The sequence below is a fragment of the Eulemur rufifrons genome, chromosome 7 (genome assembly GCF_041146395.1).
Source record: "Eulemur rufifrons isolate Redbay chromosome 7, OSU_ERuf_1, whole genome shotgun sequence".
Classification (NCBI taxonomy): Eukaryota; Metazoa; Chordata; class Mammalia; order Primates; family Lemuridae; genus Eulemur; species Eulemur rufifrons.
In genome coordinates, this window is record NC_090989.1 from 14829372 (window position 1) to 14850000 (window position 20629).

The 20629-nt window shown below is 38.7% G+C and overlaps 1 protein-coding gene across 10 annotated transcripts in view; it reads left to right on the plus strand.

Moving 5' to 3' along the window:
- The window catches only part of GRIK1 (glutamate ionotropic receptor kainate type subunit 1), a 376197-nt gene that overhangs the window by 315702 nt on the left and 39866 nt on the right, over window positions 1-20629 (plus strand). For 5 of the 10 annotated variants that reach the window (XM_069472388.1, XM_069472390.1, XM_069472391.1 and 2 more), the window contains 5 exons: window positions 4952-5059; window positions 7329-7373; window positions 12175-12288; window positions 14038-14241; window positions 14886-15109. In XM_069472388.1, coding sequence (XP_069328489.1) covers window positions 4952-5059; window positions 7329-7373; window positions 12175-12288; window positions 14038-14241; window positions 14886-15109 — 695 coding nt within the window. The remainder of the gene's footprint in view (window positions 1-4951; window positions 5060-7328; window positions 7374-12174; window positions 12289-14037; window positions 14242-14885; window positions 15110-20629) is intronic. The other 5 variants (XM_069472389.1, XM_069472392.1, XM_069472398.1 and 2 more) reach the window with 2 other exon arrangements.

The window sequence follows — 20629 nt, forward strand, 5'->3', positions numbered from 1 at the left end:
CTATTGACCATAAAAATATCCCATCTCATTTTTAAAGCTAGTGCTGGTGTTTGGTGTTATGGTCTCCCTTGACAATAAACCCTGGAGACTAGGTCCAAGGATCTGTAGAAGCATTTCCTTTTATGTGTTATAGCATTTGAGCAACTCCTATCTAGTTTGCCACGTAGACTGCTTAGAAGAGAGAGTTAGAGTCTTTTCCTGTCTACATATCATTTCCTGACATTAATTTAACTTTAATGTACTTCTGGGCCGGGGTAGTGGTTCACACCTGTAATTCTAGCACTTTGGGAGGCTGAGGCCAGAGATCACTTGAAGCCAGGAGTTTGAGACAAGCCTGAGCAACACAGTGAGACCCCATCTCTATAAAATATAGAAAAATTAGCTGAGTGTGGTGGTTCATGCCTGTAGTCCCAGTTACTCAGCAAGCTGAGGCAGGAGGATGGCTTGAGCCCAGGAGTTTGAGTCTGCAGTGAGCTATGATGATGCCACTGCACTATTCCATTAATATTCAAAGGTGTGCAAGTTGGTGGGACAGGGAGATGAAGGAATTGGGCTGTCCCTATGTTCATATCTGAGCACATGAATATGATTCCATATATTTTGTTCTATGAGAACTACCTGCTTACCAAACCCCTGCTTACAACCTGACTTTCTCCAAGTCATCTTCCCCAATTCTGCTAAAATGATCTCCCTATAATACACATCTGACTATGACATTCCTATGCTTAAAACACTCCTATGATTCCCAAGTATCTACACAGCAATGGCCAAGCAAACTAGCATGATTCATAACACCATTATGAACAGATACCTACCAACCTTTCCTTCCCCAGGGTCATTTCTCATTATTTCTTACTTTGCATTATAGACCCATGGCAAACTTATAATTCATTCTTTATTTTGTGTTTTTCCCCAGGCTGTGAATCTTTGCTGGCCAACTTCTCATCCTTTGAGAGTTTACACATTCTTGCCCTCAGAAATGTTTTGATGAGTCCTTCTTTCCCTGCAGTTAGGATAAGTGCTTCTTCTCCATTCTTCTTTCTTCAATATTCTGTGCAAATCTTTATCCTCACACCTACAGTGCTTTATTGAAATGCATTAATGTGTTTGTTCCTACTAAACTGTAAGCTGCTAGGTGCAGTATTTCCAGCATAGCTTCTTGCAAAGAACAATGCTCATTAAGTGAATTTTTTCCAAATGAATTAATAGTGAAAGAAATAAATGAACAAAACTCTGTAGTCTTTTCTCCCCAACCAGATAGCAATATGTTTTACATTAAAACCTGAGGATGGCAACTATGTTTTATGCTTTACATAGCCTCGCTTACAGATCATAGGTATTTAACAAATGACTGTCAACTACATTAAACTCATTTTTTGTATCTCCTCTATGGTTGCAGAATTCCAGAATTAAAACTCATTTTATATAAAACTCTCACTTAATATACTCTTCTCTCTGGCCTAAAAAAGAGCAAATTGACTCAACCAAAGTCACACAACTTGATAGTATCTTAAAGATTAAACTCAGTTTCTTTTTTTTTTTTGAGACAGAGTCTCACTCTGTTGCCCAGGCTAGAGTGAGTGCCGTGGCGTCAGCCTAGCTCACAGCAACCTCAAACTCCTGAGCTCAAGCGATCCTCCTGTCTCAGCCTCCCGAGTAGCTGGGACTACAGGCATGCACCACCATGCCCGGCTAATTTTTTTTCTATATATATTTTTAGCTGTCCATATAATTTCTTTCTATTTTTAGTAGAGATGGGGTCTCGCTCTTGCTCAGGCTGGTCTCGAACTCCTGAGCTCAAACGATCCGCCCACCTCGGCCTCCCAGAGTGCTAGGATTATAGGCGTGAGCCACCGCGCCCGGCCTAAACTCAGTTTCTTGACTCCCAATCAAGAATATTTTCACCATTTATGCATGAGTTGAAGAATTGTAAGTTAAAAAAGAAAGCTATAATTGAAAAAACACAGAAAAGTGAGATATATGAATTAATAGAATTTTCTTTTGGAACAAATTAGAGCAAGAAAAAATTAAAAGTGCCTAAGGGCTATGTCATCTTTCTAGGTACTAAAGAGAATACAATTAAGTAAGAGAATGGGGTTTGGTTGTCAAGCTTCCAATCCATTTGAGGATGTTAGGGATTCCAAACTGAAAAGTGTAAAGATAACTGGTAATGATTGCAAAACTACACGTGAAAACATAAAGCAATACTGGTCAGAGCAGCATATAGGCTGAGAGCCCTGTGCTTCAAAGGGGAGAGCTGTGACCCTGGACCCAAATCATACAATAATCAAATTTTGAAGGATGGATGGAGATGGGAAGGCTGAGTGGAGGATGCAGGATGTGGTGAACAAGTGCACAGAGGCTAGAGAGCCCAGGAATGTTCCAGTTGGGGCTGTGCATAAAAAAGCAGTGGTGGAAAATTCTGGAGAGGTAGGTTAGGCAAAATTTTGAAAGACCTCTGCATTATTCGGGATTCTCCAGAGAAACAGACCAGTAGGAAATAGACACAGAAAGATTTATTATGAGAAATTGGATCACAGTCATGGAGGCTGAGAAATCCCCACAATCTTCCAGCTGCAAGCTGGAGACCCAGGAAAGCTGGTGGTATAATTCTAGTCTGAGTCCAGAGGCCTGAGAGCCATGAGCACCAATGCCGTAAATCCCAGCTGGAGAACAGAAGACCGATGTTCCAGCTCCACCAGTCGGGCAGAGAGCAAATTTGTCCTTTCTCTGCGTTTTTATTCTGTTCAAGCTCAATGGATTAGATGATGCTCACCCACGTTAGAAAGGACCATCCACTTTACTAATCCTACCATCTTAAATGCTAACCTCTTCTGGAAACACCCTCATGGATGCACCCAGAAACAATGTTTAAGTAGACTTTTAGACGAATTTGCATGAATCCATTATGTACTTTATGTGCTGGAGGATATTGCATGAATATGAAAATTGTATTTTGGGACCATGAATCTGACAGTGATTTTTAAAATGAAATGCAGTATAGGCCGGAAGAAGTAGACACCTGGGTCCTGATGTGTAAGGTCCTAACATCCAAACTCTAGACTTATGAGAGTGGGGAAAGAAAGTAAGATTTGTAAAAATAATGATGGTTAAAAATTAAAATGCTTTCAATGTGTTAAGAATTAAGTGCCATTAAATACTCTGCATGGACCAAACACTGAAATCTGAGATGATCCAGGTTCAGGTTAAGTGACTTGCCTGGAGTCGCACTTCAGACGTTCAAACTCAGCTCTATGAAAAACTCATGCTCTTGCCACTGCATTGCTCTGCCTCCTGGCCAAATGTACCCATTCAGTGGATGCACGTGGTGCAAATAACTGCAAATATAATATAATTATTTAGGATCTTCACATTTTATACATGTCTGACACATTTGGTAAAGTCAGAAGGGAGAGAAACAGCTGAGCGTATACAAAGATCTGAGTTCTTCTCTCTCCCCTTTGTAAGTGAAACTCAAATAAACAAGGTTGCCAAAAACCACTTCATGATTGAAGCTTAACACCCTCAAGGGCCATTATTTTTTATTTAATGAAATCACCAAAGATATCCAGTATGAGTTCTGTGAAGAGCTAACTACTTTTTATTTTTTTATTTTATTATTTTTTTTTTTTTTTTTGAGACAGAGTCTCACTCTGTTACTCAGCTAGAGTGCCGTGGGGTCAGCCTAGCTCACAGCAACCTCAAACTCCTGGGCTCAAGTGATCCTCCTGCCTCAGCCTCCCGAGTAGATGGGACTACAGGCATGCGCCACCATGCCCGGCTAATTTTTTCTATATATATATATTTTTAGCTGTCCATATAATTTTTTTCTATTTTTAGTAGAGACAGGGTCTCGCTCTTGCTCAGGCTGGTCTCGAATTCCTGAGCTCAAACAATCCGCCCACCTCGGCCTCCCAGAGTGTTAGGATTACAGGCGTGAGCCACCGTGCCCGGCCTATAATTTTTATTTTTTAAAATGATATTGATGCATGTGGTAGGCAGAACAGTAACCCCCTGAAGAGATTCGTGTCCCAATCCCTGGAACCTCTAAATGTTACCTTATATGGCAAAAAGGACTTTGATGTCTGGTTAAATTAAGGGTTTTTGAGATGGGGAGATTATCCAGCTTAGCCAGGTGAGCTCTAAATGCAATCATAAATTCCTCATGAGAGAAAAACAGAGGGAAATTTCATACAGACAGAAGAAGAGGAGGCAGTGTGACCACAGAGGCAGAGATCAGAGTGATGCAACCACAAGACAAGGAGCGGGAATGCTGAAGGCCACCAGAAACAGACAGTGACAAAGAAGAGAGTCTCTCCCAGAGCCTCCAGAGAGAGCATGGCCCTGCAGACACCTTGATTTCACCCAGTGATCCTGATTTTGGATTCTGGGCTCCAGGACTGTGAGGGAATACATTTCTGTTGTTTTAAGCCACCCAGTTTGTGATTATTTGCTACAGCAGCCATAGGAAATTACAACACCCAAATAACATTAGAAGGCCTAAATCATAAACACCCTAAAAATTGGATCATACATCATTGGAATATATCCTCTTCATGGAAAAAGGAAAAGGAGGGATGCACTTCCCCTCAGCAATGCCTTGAAGGGAATGTGGATTGACCTTGAAAAACAGAGTATGATGCGCTCCCGGACTTTGTTTACTCCCTGTGCAGACGATTTTACAGTAATTCTTTCCGTACTGTCCATTTAGGTCACCACTGTTACAGGTTTGACTGGTGTTAAGATGTTAGAACTGACAAAATAAATGAGTGCTAATAAAATGGAGGAGTATTTTGCTGTTGAATCACTGAACCAATGCGATGGTTTATAACAGCGTGATGAAACCAAATAATTGGATACTGTGATGAATTCGAGGCATTACAATTTTGATGGTTTTAGGATCACGGTAAGTGTTCAACAGTAACAACACCACATTCCTTTTTGTCCACAGGCTCGGTGGGATGGCTTGACTGGGCGTATCACCTTCAATAAAACCAATGGCTTGAGGAAGGATTTTGATCTGGACATTATTAGTCTCAAGGAAGAAGGAACTGAAAAGGTAACCTCCTCAATAACAAATAAATAAATAAAATAAATAGCATTGCTCAAACATTTTTGGTGAATTGAACAGACAAGTGGATGAATGATTAAGTGATTCTTTCAGCATGTTCATTTACATCCAGTTTTCTAACTATCTCCCTCATCTGCAGATGGATGTTGACATGCTAGATTCTTAAATTGTGTTATTAATAGCAATGCTAACTAATGCTTAAATAGTGCTTGGTTTATATAATAAGTGTGCATATATTTTACATATATAACCTTATGATTGAATGTCATTAGGCTCATATATCAAGGTTTTAAGAAATTGAGTGTAGACTTGGAAAATCAGAAGCTGTCAATGGTTTATCTGTGGAATGGCATCCAAGGGTTACTCAGAAATTAATTTTAATTGCACATCACACTCCATTTTGAGATTGGTGACAGAGGGACAGAATAAAGTAGGATAGAAGAGGCTTACTGGAGTAAATTAACTTTGCATTCTTAATTTTAGGAGAAATGCCAAAAAATATATTTTAATGTTGGGTTCTCGTTTTAGGATTATTTTAGTTGTAATTCTCAATCTCTCAAAGTTTAAAGTTCTATTTTAGTTACTACTTAGAGTAAGCAAATGTAAACTATTTAGTTAAATAATAATGATAAAAGAATTTGGATTCTCAGTTTATTTTATTATAGCAATTTTAGTATACATGACTATACATTGGAATTAACACTTACAGTGTGAAGATTTTGCCCTTTAAAACCTTCAAGAAGAAAAAATTTGAAACCCCCAAAACAATCAGCTATGCACCAAAATTCTATAATCCAACATTTGTTTCCACTGTAGTAAATAAAACAGTGTGTTAATGTAAGAGTGGCTTTGGGAACAATCGATTGCTTACTTAATTAGAAATAGTAGGGCTGATTTTTAAAATGAGGTAAGGTTTTCATTTCTATTTTGTTGCTTCTGTTAACTGGGACACTTTTTTTTTTTTTTTTTTTTTTTTTTGCAGATTGTAACTACCCTTCCCCCCAAAAAGCATTAATTGAAACAAAGATTAAGCTGAATGTAATAGAAGGTGACCACTGGTGTGAAATGTTTGCAGAAAATAATTAGTTTGCAGCTTTGAGAGTACATATTCTACCTGCAGGGTTTCCATTTTGAAAATGCCCTCTCTCTTTCTCTCTCTCCCTGTCTCTGGCTGCTTCTTCGCTCTGATTTGCTCCTCTGTTGGTTTAACAACCTGCTCTGACAGAGCACAAGGCCTCCACCCAGCCTCCATAATGGGATGTGAAATTTGGGCTGGAGGGAAGAAAAGAAAAGAATACTTCTTGTGCTCTAAAAGCCTATAATTTCTTTTTTTTTTTTAAAGAAAATGTCTGCTCCTTGAAGCACACGTCTTTCTCCCCCTCCCTTCTCCTCTTAATGTATAGCACTGAAGGGGGAAGAAAGGCTGTTAAGGAAACATCTTTTTGGCTCAGATGGATGATGAAATAGATGGAGCTATTGTTATGCTTTTGCAGCTATTTATACACTGCAATATTATGCACACTCTATTGGTGTTTTTCCATCAAAGGCAAAATCGAATTAGATGAAAGTGTTTTCTGTTTGTTTCTTCTCTCTTTATTGTTTGCAATAACTTTTCTCTCTCCAGGTGACTTGGGCTCACTTCCTGAGAAGGCTGATTGGGCCTTCAGGCAATAGGGGAAGCCAACACATCTCTCTCAGGAGCCAAGGGAGGAAATGCCCAATCTTTTCATGTCAGCCTCTCTCGGGGTCAATAGGGAAATTATTAGAAAAAGCCCATTTCTCACTTTCACTCCAGTTTCTAGTTCCTGGAAGCCCATAATCAAACAATAAGTCATCAAGCATGCTTCAGTTTTTGCTCTGGATTAATGTATGTGTGGCTGTGTGTGTGGATCAACTGATTGGTTAGTTGATTGATTTTAGTTACAAATGCCTTAACCAGGGTTTCTTAAGTAATGAGGAAGACCCCAACACTGCAGCATAGCTACATATATAGTCAAAAGCACTTTAAGTCATTTTTTGGTGTGTCAAAGGAAAAGTAAAAATCAAGTCTTAGCACCAAGTAACTTCTGTGATACCCAAGTCTTGATTCATCTCTTTACTGTACCTATTTCCAGGCTTTACATTGAATTAAGATGCAAAATTCCATACAATGGGTGGGGAATGTAACACTCCTAGCACTCGCACACCATGATAACTTTTGGGTTCCATGCTCCGTTTTAATTAAGTGCTATTTTTATTTTTCCCTCTGAAAACCAAGGCTGCTGGCGAAGTGTCTAAACACTTGTATAAAGTGTGGAAGAAGGTTTGTACTCTGACAACAACTGCAGGAAACCTGGGGGCTGTGGTGGGGAATGTCTCTGGAAAAACTTGCATCCTTCCAGTTTTGCCAGACTAGTAGCTCTCCAAGTGCAGTTTAGAGATGATATTCTACGTAAAGGGAGGTGGGGGGGGCGGAGGTGATTGAATATGTTCTCTCTCCACATTATTGGTGAATTGAAAACAGGCTTGCGATGGATTAAATAATGATGGATTAAATATTTCCCCCTAGATTATTTCTGTTTCTCCCAGGCAGGATCAGTCCCTGTTAGGACTGAAAGCAGGTAACTGCAATAGAAGCAGACACTGGCCCATTTGTGCTCCTTCTCAAATCACTAAATATTCTCCCTAAGGGCATGAAAACAACAATACGTTTGATCTGTTAAGCTAGTCAGATAGGCTACTGCCTCAGAAGGCCAGGACACCTCCTTCAATGTCACCACCACAAAATATGAGCCATTTTCAGAAATTCCCTTTTCTTATGAGCTGTCTTTGTTTTGCACAGTATCTTCATCAGAGCATACTGCCTTGCAATTTGTTTTGGAACCACAGTTTCCAGAGGATAAAAACATTAGAGACTTTGGAAGAAAAATGAAATTATCTTGTAAATTATAACACCCACTATTTTATAGTTTATTTTACAGTATCATATTGCCAATGAAATGTGCATGGATTTATATAAGCAACTGTTAGACGTTAAAAACATTCGGATTGGAAAAGGTCCCAGTGATAGGCAAACATTGTCTTTCATGCTCTCTGTCCCCCTTTCTCTCTCAAACTACTTGCTAAAAGATATGTGGATTGATGGATAGTCCTTAAATTACTGCAGGTTGTTCAACTTGACCAGTTTTGTCAGACTTACTTTCCTCTTTCAAATTGTCAGCTAAGTCACAGAACGTGTACACAGTTTCCCCCTGTAGCCAAAAAGCTTGTCTCCCTCTTAGTGGCACTCAGTAGATGTGCTTAAAAATTTCCTCCTTTTAAATTTTAAAAAACACAGGTTTAATAACCTTGTTTTAATCTTCGATGAACCAGGTGACGAAAGTCATGTAGAAGGCAATCCAGTTTCCTCGCTGCTAGTAAATAGATGAACCCAACTGTCACCCAGAAAGAAACCGATTGCACTAATCCAGCTTGAGATTCTGAGCACTTAGAATTAATTCAATCCAAATATCCTAGGGAATGAAATCCAAGCTCTGAAATCATATGCAAGGGAGGGAGAATGCCCTTTATTTGTTACTAAATCTTTGTCCATGTCCACTTCTCGGGGATGTAACTCTTGGGCCTTAATCCTTCATGCCTTTATGTCTCTTCCTTCCTAATAACCCATCGTAGCCCACATGGCAAGCTGCATATGCCGTGGTGAGCTGTTTTGTGTGTTACGACTGTTTATCGACAACTCACAGTAACCTGAGTTCTAGCACAGAGAACCCATCCAGACCCAACAAACACATTGAACTTTCCCAAAAAGACTCTATCTTAAAAGAGAAGGATTCACCTTCATCATATTTAAATTCCAAAAGCTCTCCTCAGAGCTCTTTTTTTTAGTATCAAATAGTTCCCTTGAAATTCTTCCCAAAAGAGGAATGTAGCAATCTTTACAACACCCCTCACTAAAATATGTGTTAATAAGGCTCATAATACAGGAAACAGATACACCTGTATCTTTCCTCGCTAGATATTTAATTATGTGAGTCACTTACTCTGTAGGTTTGAAAGATAGATACTAGTCACTCTCTGAATGCCCTTTTGTTGCATTCTTTTTTTTTTTTTTTTTAAGTTTGTTTAATGTCATTTGGGCACTCATTTTTAAATGCTTTGCTCAGTTGTCCTAGATGACAAATGGCTGCGCTCTCATGTCAGCTTACAAAGTGAAAGAAGTCAAGGCCAGACAATTTAGCTTTTGAGTGTCCCTCCCCACAAATAATTGATCCACCCTCCACTACTTCTCACTGGTAAATTACTGCTGTCTGCTTTCACTATACAGTTTGAAAATTGAGGTTCTGCTTCCTGGAGGCACTCCTCCAAAGTCACAGAACAAAACCGTAGTGCCAAATGTCCAGGTATCTGGTTAACTATATCCCTTCCCCCAGCACACATGAATCATGAGATCTGACTTCTTCAGAGAGAGACACTCATTTGCTACAATATATTCATTCACTTCGATGAACACGTAAAGCCACTTGACTACTTTTAGGTTTAAAAAACACACAGACACACACACACACAAACACATATGTGCTGTTCTGTTTTGCGGATTACAGGTTTGGAAACAGAAGACTGAAGTCATTCAAATTGCATATGCATATAGTCCACTTCCCAGGAATAGCCTGACCTTTATTAAATTTTATAGTCTTCTAGTCTACATTTGGAGGATAGTCTGTTATACAGATAGAAGGGAAAAAATAGTCACCTTTTTCTCATTTTATGGAAGCAAGTTCACCCTGAACGGGACTCTGGGACTTAGTTGATTGTATCAGCAGCAGTAATGACCTCTTACCTTTCACACTTTTAGTGGAGGTGACAAAAGAAATCAAGCAGTGAGATGTATTTATCTAGAAGTTCAAGTTTTATTTTAGAAGGGAATGGTGTTTCTAGGCCATTCAACACCGTCAGTTTCAAATATTAGTGTAGTTCCTTTAAACACACACACCCTTGACGTTAATTAAAATGAGTTAAAGAAAACACATTCTGTTACTTAACAAAGTGGCTAAAAACAGTTATTTTCTCTAACATTCAATACTTATCTAATTGAAAATTAGATTCCATTCTCCTCAGTGCCTAAGTCAAGGCTTAATTAGAAATATAGACAGGGCCCAGTTTATACAGTCTTCATGAAGTTAGGAGCCCAACCTAAAGCATAGCTTTGGATGAAAACCAATAGTCAGATGTATTTAGCCTGAATTATGTTTCCTAGAAACAAGAATCTCTACCTCAGAAAAGTGAAAGAAGGGGTAGAAATTGAGAAGAAAGAGAAGAAAATGTTGTCCCCTTTCCTGGATTTCAGGCCAGTCAAAGAAAACTGAATTGCCCTCAATCAACCGATGTATAATGTACATTCTAGATGACAGTCATCACATTAGATCTGGAAATACTGAATGGTTACTAAGGGCACCAGCCAATAACCCAATAAGTATCTCTTTTCAGGAAGGATCACAATATTTTCAAATGCAAAAACTACCTCCTTACCCCCTTTAAGTAGACCTCTTTATTTCTCCAGTCAACTAACCTTAATTAAGTATAGAAAAAACAACAGTGAAATTGAAATAGTTTACACTAATGTGTGAATGTGTAATAGTCCTTGAAACTTCCTCAAAGCATTTATGTCTCTAAAAAGGCTACTTGTCAAGCTAAATGAATTTCCACGTGCTACATTTAGGCAATGAATCAAAGAAATAGAAAAGCAAAGCAGGGCAGAGCCTAACAGTCCCACTCACCTTCCCATTGAGGGAATCTGTTTAGGAATCAAGCATAGATCCACCCTGTCCACCGCAAAGTATGTCCAAGTGTTAGTGTTCATTCCTAAACCACCCCTCTTTTCCCATAGCTCTTTTACTTTATTATCTTATGAATTAAAAATAATGATACCAAACTCTTTCACAACAGGGCAAGGTTGAAGAAATTACTGAGGCAGTCATTTGAATGTCTTTTATTATTATTAATATCATATGTACAGCTCTTAACACACACCAACACTTCCACATACATCATCTCATCTGATCTTCTCATTATCTCTATAAAATACTTCATACTTAGAGAACGGAAGCTCAGAAAGGTTAGCATCTTATCCAAGAACACACAGCTCTGAAACCCACTTGCATGGCTCTGCATGAGCCTGGCACTAAATGCCTACAGGATTCAGACAAATAGCTCATTCCCCTAAGGCTCTTCTCCTGAGGTCCCCCAGAGGCTAAACAAATCAATATACTTCTGCAGGGCCCTAATAACCCAGGAGTGACTTGGCCACTGGAGAAAATTGTCGGTCGTTATTTTAGAAAAGAGTAATAGGCTTTACTGAATACCAATTGCCATGGTTTATCCTGTGATAAAAAGAACAATGAACGATAAAAGTGAGTACCCTCACTGAAGGAGTTCATGGCCAAATGGACAGAGAAGACAGGTAAACAGATAATAATAGCAGAAGATGCAAGGTCTGACAGAGGTATGAATACAGCCTTCCTGGCGTCCGCGAGAGGCATCCCTGCCTAGCATTGGCTTAGTCTACTAGAATTTAGTATACTTTTCATCCACGTTTTCTTCCATTTATCTTTCCCTTTTTGATACCCAGTCTTTCCACCATCTACCTTGCTCCTTCCATCCCATTTTTCATAACTTTTAAAGACACTAGTGATCCCACTTTGGCAGCAGCAGGTTTGTATCAGTAGAATGTAAGCTCCACACAAGGAGAAATTCTTGTCTGTTTTATTCATTGCTATGTATCCCGATGCCTAGAATAGTGCCTGATACATATGTAGGTGCTCAACAAATATATATTGGAAGAAAAATCTGATATTCATTTAAGAATTCTTAAATATTTTTAATTTACAAAAGAATAATGAGCTTAATAAATTAAAAACAAAGAGACCCTTCCACCATGCCCCCGATAGCACAGATTTCTCCTATTTCACCTACACATTCGTTCCTCCATTGTTTCATTTTCCCACATTGGGTAGCTTCCACTGTGATTCCCTCATATCCCAAACTGTGAGCTTTTGTGCCCATTCCTGGTGTAGTGTAAATGCCATCACTGACAGCCAGCAGCCTCTGATGTACTGTGTTCTGTGTAGATTGGGATTTGGAATTCCAACAGTGGGCTTAACATGACGGACGGCAACAAAGACAAATCCAACAATATCACCGATTCACTGGCCAACCGAACACTCATTGTCACCACCATTCTGGTAAGTTGACTTTGTGGAATTCTGGCTGTCTTATCTAGACTCTTATCCTAGATTCTGATGGATTCTCCAAGTGTCTTTTTCATACCCACAGTTCTGTCTGCACATGTTTATTTTTATCTGGGACACTAAAATCCTGTACTTAAAATAGAATTGAATTTCAAGCCTCCAACGTCGTCCAGAAGATCCCCCATCTTCAATCCATGCTCAGCCCGGCTCTGCTGGGGTCTCTGTCCCCACCCAGCTGGTCTTCCTTGCTCTCTAGCTTCTGCTTGGTTTCAACCACAAGGAGGCTCTGGCAAGAGACCAGGGAAATAGGAGAAGAGAAGTAAGAGAAGTTCTTCCTCAGTGTCCTCCCAACTGCCACCCAGTGGTTTTGACAGAGCCTCTGGCCTTCCACAGTAGCCCCTGCCCAGTCAGTGACCTCACTTCTGGGGCCCAGCAGCTCTGGAGGACTCTGGCCTCAGCCCTGGGAAGTATTGGCTTCCTGATGAGGCTGTTCCCTGTATGCGTATATCTTGCCCCAAAATCTCACCATTACCTCCCTTGGCTCCCTTTGCTCTGCTAACACCTCTGGAAAACAGCCCTTCAATTAGCTGCTCTTCAAAACCCCTGCCTCCTGTTGGAACACTGATCATACCCCATCCAGCCACTGGACACCAGTTGGTTGTTTCTTCTCCTCCTTTTTCTCTCTCAAGGGGAGTTGGGCAGGGCTAGACCTCTCTGAAATCTTCACTTGCAGACTTGCCTGCCTTATTTCACTTCATAAAGTCCAATCAATTTATTTTTGAAATCATTAACTTGTAAGAATCCTTCATCTAAAATAAAAACACTTCTTCTTCTGGTCATTACTTTCTTTGCAACTGTGTTATGGAAATGTAGGGTTTTCCATTGTGTTTGCATAACCCAACTATCAGTTTGAGGATAAACCTACCTGTAAAGAACATGTCAGCAGTAGAGTAACCATTATAATTTCATAAAACAAAATGAACTTTCGTTCAGTCAAATGAGAATTAGTAAGGTTATAGATCCATGATAGTAGGGGGATGTCCATTATTTATGGGATGAGAATTTATCATGTAAGCATAGAAGCAAAGAGTTACCAGATGTGAGATTTGAGGTGATTTCATATAAGAAAATAGGACCACTGATGATAAAAGTCATAAAAGTCGTAGAAATGACCTTTGGAATAGGATACCCTGAAGGAAGCCAACCAAAATATATAGATAGTAAGCAAATAGTGAAAATGAGATGGAATTTAGATGAGGAAATGAGAATAGTCAGTAGATACGAAGTTTGAAGAATGAGAGGAGATATTTGGTGATTTAGATTTCTCTTTTTTAAGACGAGGCTCTTAGATGAAAGCCAGGAAGGAGGAAGCTTCATGGGGAGGAAGCTTGGGTGCAGGCACAGCAGGAGGCCAGGCATCTGGGCCCCATGGCCCTCTGAGCCTTGCCCTCTTCTCAGACCCAAATCTAAATGTGGCTGTGTCTCCATCATACCACTCACTCACAGCTTCACGCCCAGCAGGGGAAGGAAAAGCTCTCATCCAAAGATGCGGGAGGAAAAGAAAAAATAATACATGAAGTGTTCTGTATTTGTAGAGGATGTAGGTAGGAAAGTGGGTGACTGACTTCAGTACTCTCAACTCTTCAAAATCATTTTCAAATATTTTATATCTTCAGGCTGCTGACGGAATAAGTTCTTCCTTTCATTACAACAGGGTTTTCATATTTGGTTTGTTTCATTTAGGAAGAACCCTATGTGATGTACAGGAAATCTGATAAGCCCCTGTATGGAAATGACAGATTTGAAGGATATTGCCTGGATCTGTTGAAAGAATTGTCAAACATCCTGGGTTTTATTTATGATGTTAAACTAGTCCCGGATGGCAAATATGGAGCCCAGAATGACAAAGGAGAGTGGAATGGGATGGTTAAAGAACTCATAGATCACGTAAGCAAAAAAAACATCTAATGTGTCTTTTAAAATGCATAATAAGAAGAAATAAATGAAAAGAGAAAAAAAATGGTGTCAGAAGAAATGTTTCCTTTTTTGGAAACATAAAAATGGTTTAAAAAAATCTAGAAAACAACCTAGAAATGGAGTTTGCTTACTTAGAAAAGCAAGTAAGGGTAAAAATTGATGATAAAAATTTATGGGTGCATCTTTTATACTGAAGAATAAACCTGAGTGATTCTTAAATTAAGAATTCTAAAGTCTTCAGCTCAGAGGAAAATCTCATGTTGTCAACTAATATGACCGCGTTGTTCATTCCTTCTTTTTCTCACATGCCCTTTTTAAAGACATCCTTCTGCATTTTTTTCCTTCATTGAGTTCCAGAATGATGCATATATGTCTCTCTGTGTGTGTGTGTGTGCGTGTGTGTGTTTTATATTTTTGGTTTCTCTTTGCTGGTAAATACTATTTCATAAACATAACTGTGTAAATGGACTGTTTTTGTATGAGAGCCAATCACCACACAAGCTGCTTGTGTGAGAAGCATTTGGAGTTGAGAATAGGAATCGGGGGTTCTCAGGAACAGTCCAGACATTTGCAAAAAAGCTAACTAACCTGACAGTTTTGGACTTGCGTTGCAGAAGGCTGACCTGGCAGTAGCTCCTCTAACCATCACCTATGTGCGGGAGAAAGTCATTGACTTCTCCAAACCATTCATGACCCTGGGCATCAGCATTCTCTACCGGAAACCCAATGGTACCAACCCGGGTGTCTTCTCCTTCCTCAACCCCCTGTCTCCAGATATTTGGATGTATGTACTTTTAGCCTGCTTGGGAGTCAGTTGTGTACTCTTTGTGATTGCAAGGTAAGTTCAAGAACTACTGAATTCACAACAAATGTAGGTTGGCATCAGATTTCTGTATGTTCTAGAAGTAGACAAAAATTAAGAACTTTAAAGTGCACTTTTAGTTTTGCCTAGTGTTCTATTCTCTCAAGTTTTTCACATAAAAACCACTCAGCAAATAAATGTCTTCTATTAATAATTATTTGTAAAGTTACTTTTAAAAGAGAGTAAGGACAAAATGTTTAGTATTAGTTTAATTTTATCAATATTCCAAGCAAGATAAAATGGTTCTTTATCCATTTTCTCTGAGTTATATTACAACAAAAGCCATGGCTTAACTAATAAATCATCTAAAGTGTTTTAATAAGAATAATAAATTATTCAAGATATTTGACCCTTGGAACATTTGGATATGCAAAACAGGAAAAAAGTTAGCTAGGCATTATCATAGCAAATAAAAAACATTGGAATAAAAAGTTTGTGAAATCCTCAGGAATAAAGAAAAATGCTTTGAAAATTTTGTGAAATTTATTTTTACAAACATTAGAGAGTTAACAATGCTAGAAATAAAGCGAAAGGAAAGGTTGTTCACATATAGAGCCTGGAGGCATGAAATCTTTATGCTGCTATTACAATGATTCCATTGAGGTTTAATTTTTTGAGATTTAACTCTATGTTTATCCATTCTGCTCTATACAATTCTTTAAAGGATATTCGTACCTTTCAGTAGATCATATTTTCTATATATCTTTTATGCTGAATTTGAAACAGCTGTTTTATCTTTCCATTGGCTTAAACATTTGCTATCCCTAGATAAACCACATAAAAAAATAATTGCTTTTGTATGTTCCCTACTTGTTTTCAATCTTTTCACCTTTCAACAAAACTCAGTGAACTTTTTCCCCTAATCAATTTTTGTTTTCCCTCTAGGAATTTCTAAGAGAAATATTTCTTCATGCTAGCTCTTTGTCACTGTCCACTGTCTGGTTTTGATTAATGCCAGGTAACTCTTTCCCTGGTGTAATTATAAAGAAAACTTGGAAAAATAACCAAGGCTGGAAAGGTCTTAAAGATTCACAAGGCAGACATGATCAACCTGAATAAATTGTGCTCTCACATGTGAATATTTACATATTCAACATGAAACGAATATTTCAAAATTCTCTACACCTTATAAAGTGTAATATTACTAAATCCCAGATTTTATACTTTAAATAGGGACCAAAGCTCTCTTCCCATATGCCTTACTTCAGAAAATAAAATATTGAGAGTATGTATAGCGATATTATCCTTTGATACTTTAATACTCTAGATCAATGGTTCTCAACTGGGAGAGATTTTGTCCCCCAGGGAACATCTAGCAATGTCTGCAAACATTTTTCTTTGGTTGTCACAGCTAGGAGTGGGGAGTGCTATTGGTGTCAAGTGGATGAAGTCCAGGGATGCTGCTAAACGCCCAAAAATGTTCAAGACAGTGCTGCTCCCCGTGCCCACCACACACACACACAAAATGAAGGATTATCCACTACAAAATGTCAGAAATGCCAAGGTTGAGAAACCATGCTTGAAACAAAGAAAATATTGCTCTGGAAATCAAATTAAGAAAAAATAGATTATTCACCTTTGGAGGCATATTTCTCATTATTGGCTTCTATGTAAAGTTAATGTTGCCCTGGAATAGCCATTTAATAAATGACTACCCTAAGGTGAAGTACCCTCTAACAAGCAATCTTGTGTTAATTTGTTGTTGCATACTCTGCCCTGAGGCCAATACCTGTTGGGTGATATTAGGACCAGTGGAGCAATGCAAGCAGCACAGGGCAGCAGAGAAGTGAGTTTCCGTACCTGCCAGTCTGTGGCTCTGTCTAGGCAGTGATGCTGATGAGTAGAACAGGCAAGACACTGTTGATGAGCAAATACATTATTTATTATGATGACTTGACCAAAGTCAGTGGGAGAAAAAACATAGCAGCAGCATCTGAAAGTTCTCACCAGCACAGAGGCTGAAAGCACCCTTTTACACTTGACCTTTTAAGGTACCCTTAAATCACCTTATTTTTGTCATCAGAGTATGTCAGAATAGTGTAACATTCAGTGGTTTTCTTCTCTTTGTTTTGTCTGTTATACCATAAGCTCCTGGTGACCCAGACCCCTACACTTTCTGACTCCACTCATTCTACATCTACTAAAATAGCAGCACCTCCCAACACACACACACGTCAATGTTGTCCACTCAGTATTCCCTGCTCACTGACAGTACCATCTATAAACCAGCCCTTCCGTATTTAGCTCATTCTCCTTGTCTCTCCTTCCATTGTCTTCTTGCACTGGGTCTTGGTTGGGAAGAGATTAATGCAAACTTGCAAACAGCATGATAATAAAACATACAAAATATAAAAATATAGAAAATACCTCTGCAGTTCACAGGTGCACTGTCATGGAGACTGTACTCTCAATGGCATTCACCTTCTCTACACCTGGGAATCCATCCCTGCTTCTACTTTATAAAGACACCAAATGTATTTCAGAGGTGATTCTCCAGAACCACATTCTGGTTGAATAGGTGTGCCCATTCATTTTACTTCCTACTGTGGCAGTTTGAGACCCTGAACTCAATCTCTCTGCACCCAAAAGCTAAGATGTAAAATGATTTTTTGGTTACCATCTTAGTAGTCTATAGTCAAAGCTAGTGTTATAGAAATGAAAAACAGCTAATTGCATAATCATCTTTAGCTCTAGAGAGGCTTTTGAATTTATGTTTTGAAGTATCCTTTTACATTCTCTTAAAGGGAAAAAATAAAGCTCCATCACTGCATCTAAGCAAATGCCCTCACTAGATAGATGCTTAAAAATCATTCACTAACCTGAACTAAATTTATAAAGTTATAGACATTAATGGGTCAAACTAAGGAAAGTAACATGAAAATTTGATTACTATGGCTTTTAATAAGTATGTTGGGTTTTAGTTTTGTAGTTGACATTTTTTCCTACTTTTTGAAAAATATCTAGCACTAAGGAATTATGTCCATCATAAATAGGATTTAAATAGACCAAATGTCTTCATAGAATGCATGCTTACATTTTACGATTTATTTCTGTCTTCTTAAGAATTAACATTTTTTAAGTTGTCATTTGGCTTTTTTATAAATAAATAACAAGAAAAGATACTCTTGAAAGCAAATTCTAAGGTTATAATACAAACCCAGTCATTGTATTACAAGTTCAAATAGAGCATTTTTCTTTGAAAGATGAATGATATCCTGCAATGCAGCCTAATGTCCACTCTCAGCCATAAAAAGTTTAATTAGAAAACTTCAGTGTGAGGATCATTTCATATCTTTCATTCCAATATAAACCTGGCATATATGAGCATAAACCCCAAACGAGCTTTCCCATTTCAGCATAAGGCTACTCTTCTACATGCAAGTTCTGACATAGTTTCTAAGCACATTTTTCCCTTTCTCTAACATTTTACTAAAGATCAGTATTGATTTCTTGAGAGTGGTTTGGATATAGCAGTTTCAGATTATCATAGGTATAGGTCATATATTAATCTTTCCCCCAGACTTCCTGATGCTGACACTGCTGTCACACTGGCTATTTAAGCACCTGTTAGGAATTCCAAGCTGAAATATCTACATCCAGGCTCAGGTAGGTCTATTGCATTATAACAAGCCAGTGTCTTACAGCACAGCATCATGTCATTGTTTAATATTCACCAGTCCTCACGCTCCCCAGGTCACTCAGAATCCTGCAGAGAAAGAACCTAAAATATCTCTGCAGAGCAGGCAGAATCGCATTGGTGTTTAGACAGCTTTTCTTTTTGCCACAAAAAATTAGATTAATTGCTCACTTGTAAGTGCAAAGTATGAAATATGGAAACAAGATGAAGTTAAAAGTATCATTCCAAGGAGGGAAGTAGTGAGCTCATTGATGGGAGCATATCTGGGGGGAAAATGCCAGAATATCAGGGGGCTGGTGGTTGCCAGGTTTTATGGTCTATTTGGGGAAAAAAAAAAAAACCTTATCTTGAATGCATAGGCCTCCTAATTTATTGCGATTAATATTTTAAAATTACTATACAAGTGACAATGATATTGTTTAAGCAACAGCATCTTTACTCAGCATACTGTTTCAATTAGTAAGTTCATTAATATTGGTATTCATTTCTTCAGCTCAGCAAACTACTATGGTTATAAGAGTGTATAAATTCAAAACTTAATTATATTGTTTAAACATTAATTGAAATGTATTGGCATGGTATTGTCAATTAAAGCTCTATTCATAAGCTTTGTAGGAACCTGCACAGTGCGCCCTGCAGCTGTGGAGAAGCCACAGTAATGAATCGGGTTTATCCCATTATGGTGGGATGGACCACAAGGCTGTTTTCCCAGTTCCCCAAGGCTCAATGAGGAGACACTGTACACTTTCCAGAAGGTGTCCAGGGGTTTGGAGAATGGTTTTCTATTAAGAGGAACTGTCTGCCCAGTTCTTTCTGCATGATTCACAGTGTGCCCTGCTCTTCACTTTAGATAATGTATGCACCTCAAGCCCAGTTCTCCCCATCGTACCAGCAGCCTGCTATTGTTTACTGCTGAAACCTTATGACTGGAGAGCATTCCATATGTTCTCACTGGCTTTATGGTGTTTTAACACTACTCTAACACTCCTGCTTGCATTCAAAGGACCCAATGGCAAAGCTTCTGGTGCTAAGAATTACTGCCTTTTAAATCATTTCCAGATCACTTTGCTGAGTATATGCCAATGCCTCTTTGGAAAAATAAGCACCACTTGGCAAGATAGCTCCCCAAAATAATCGCAGAGCAGAGACAGTCTTTGGGCTACATAGGTCAGATAGATGCTTAGAAAATAGGGAAAGAACGAAAAATGTATTCAGTTCCACAGATTTTCATTTTAAGCACCACCGCCCACCCACGCCTACCCCTAGAGATACTTGGATTCCCTTCTCTTTTCAAATGAGGAAATTGAGGCCAGAGAGGTTGAGTAAATTGTTCAAGGTCAACTTCCTAGACTACAGTTATTTTTCCAGAAAATGCTACTGCCAGTGGCTCACCACCTTGTAGGTAGACCTAAGATAATGCTGTAGAAAACATACTTCTTACTCAAGCAGTGTGGGTGATTAAGTGACCACAGGCAATAGTTCTGAAAATAATTATATTAAAAACAAATCAAGAGGAAATTATGAACTTAAAATTCTCCAGTGAGGCAGGCTGTGGAGTTAATACTAAGATACCAGTGGGCCTGGGTCATGACACTTCCAAACTTAAACTTTGTTTCATCCTTTAAGGATTGTGATATTTTTCCATGTATTATCCTAAAAATATCCAATACATCCCAAATCCAGTTCTTCTTTTTGTTCTCTAATATTTTGTAGCCTTGCAGCCAGCCCCTTCGATGCACTGCAAACTTGCTAGACCACTTAGATTCCTGCTCAGCATCTGTCCATAGAAACCCCTTGAAGGCAAGTCACCTCTCTGCTTCGTGTCTGCCCCAGGACCTAGCAACATGGTATCTTGACAC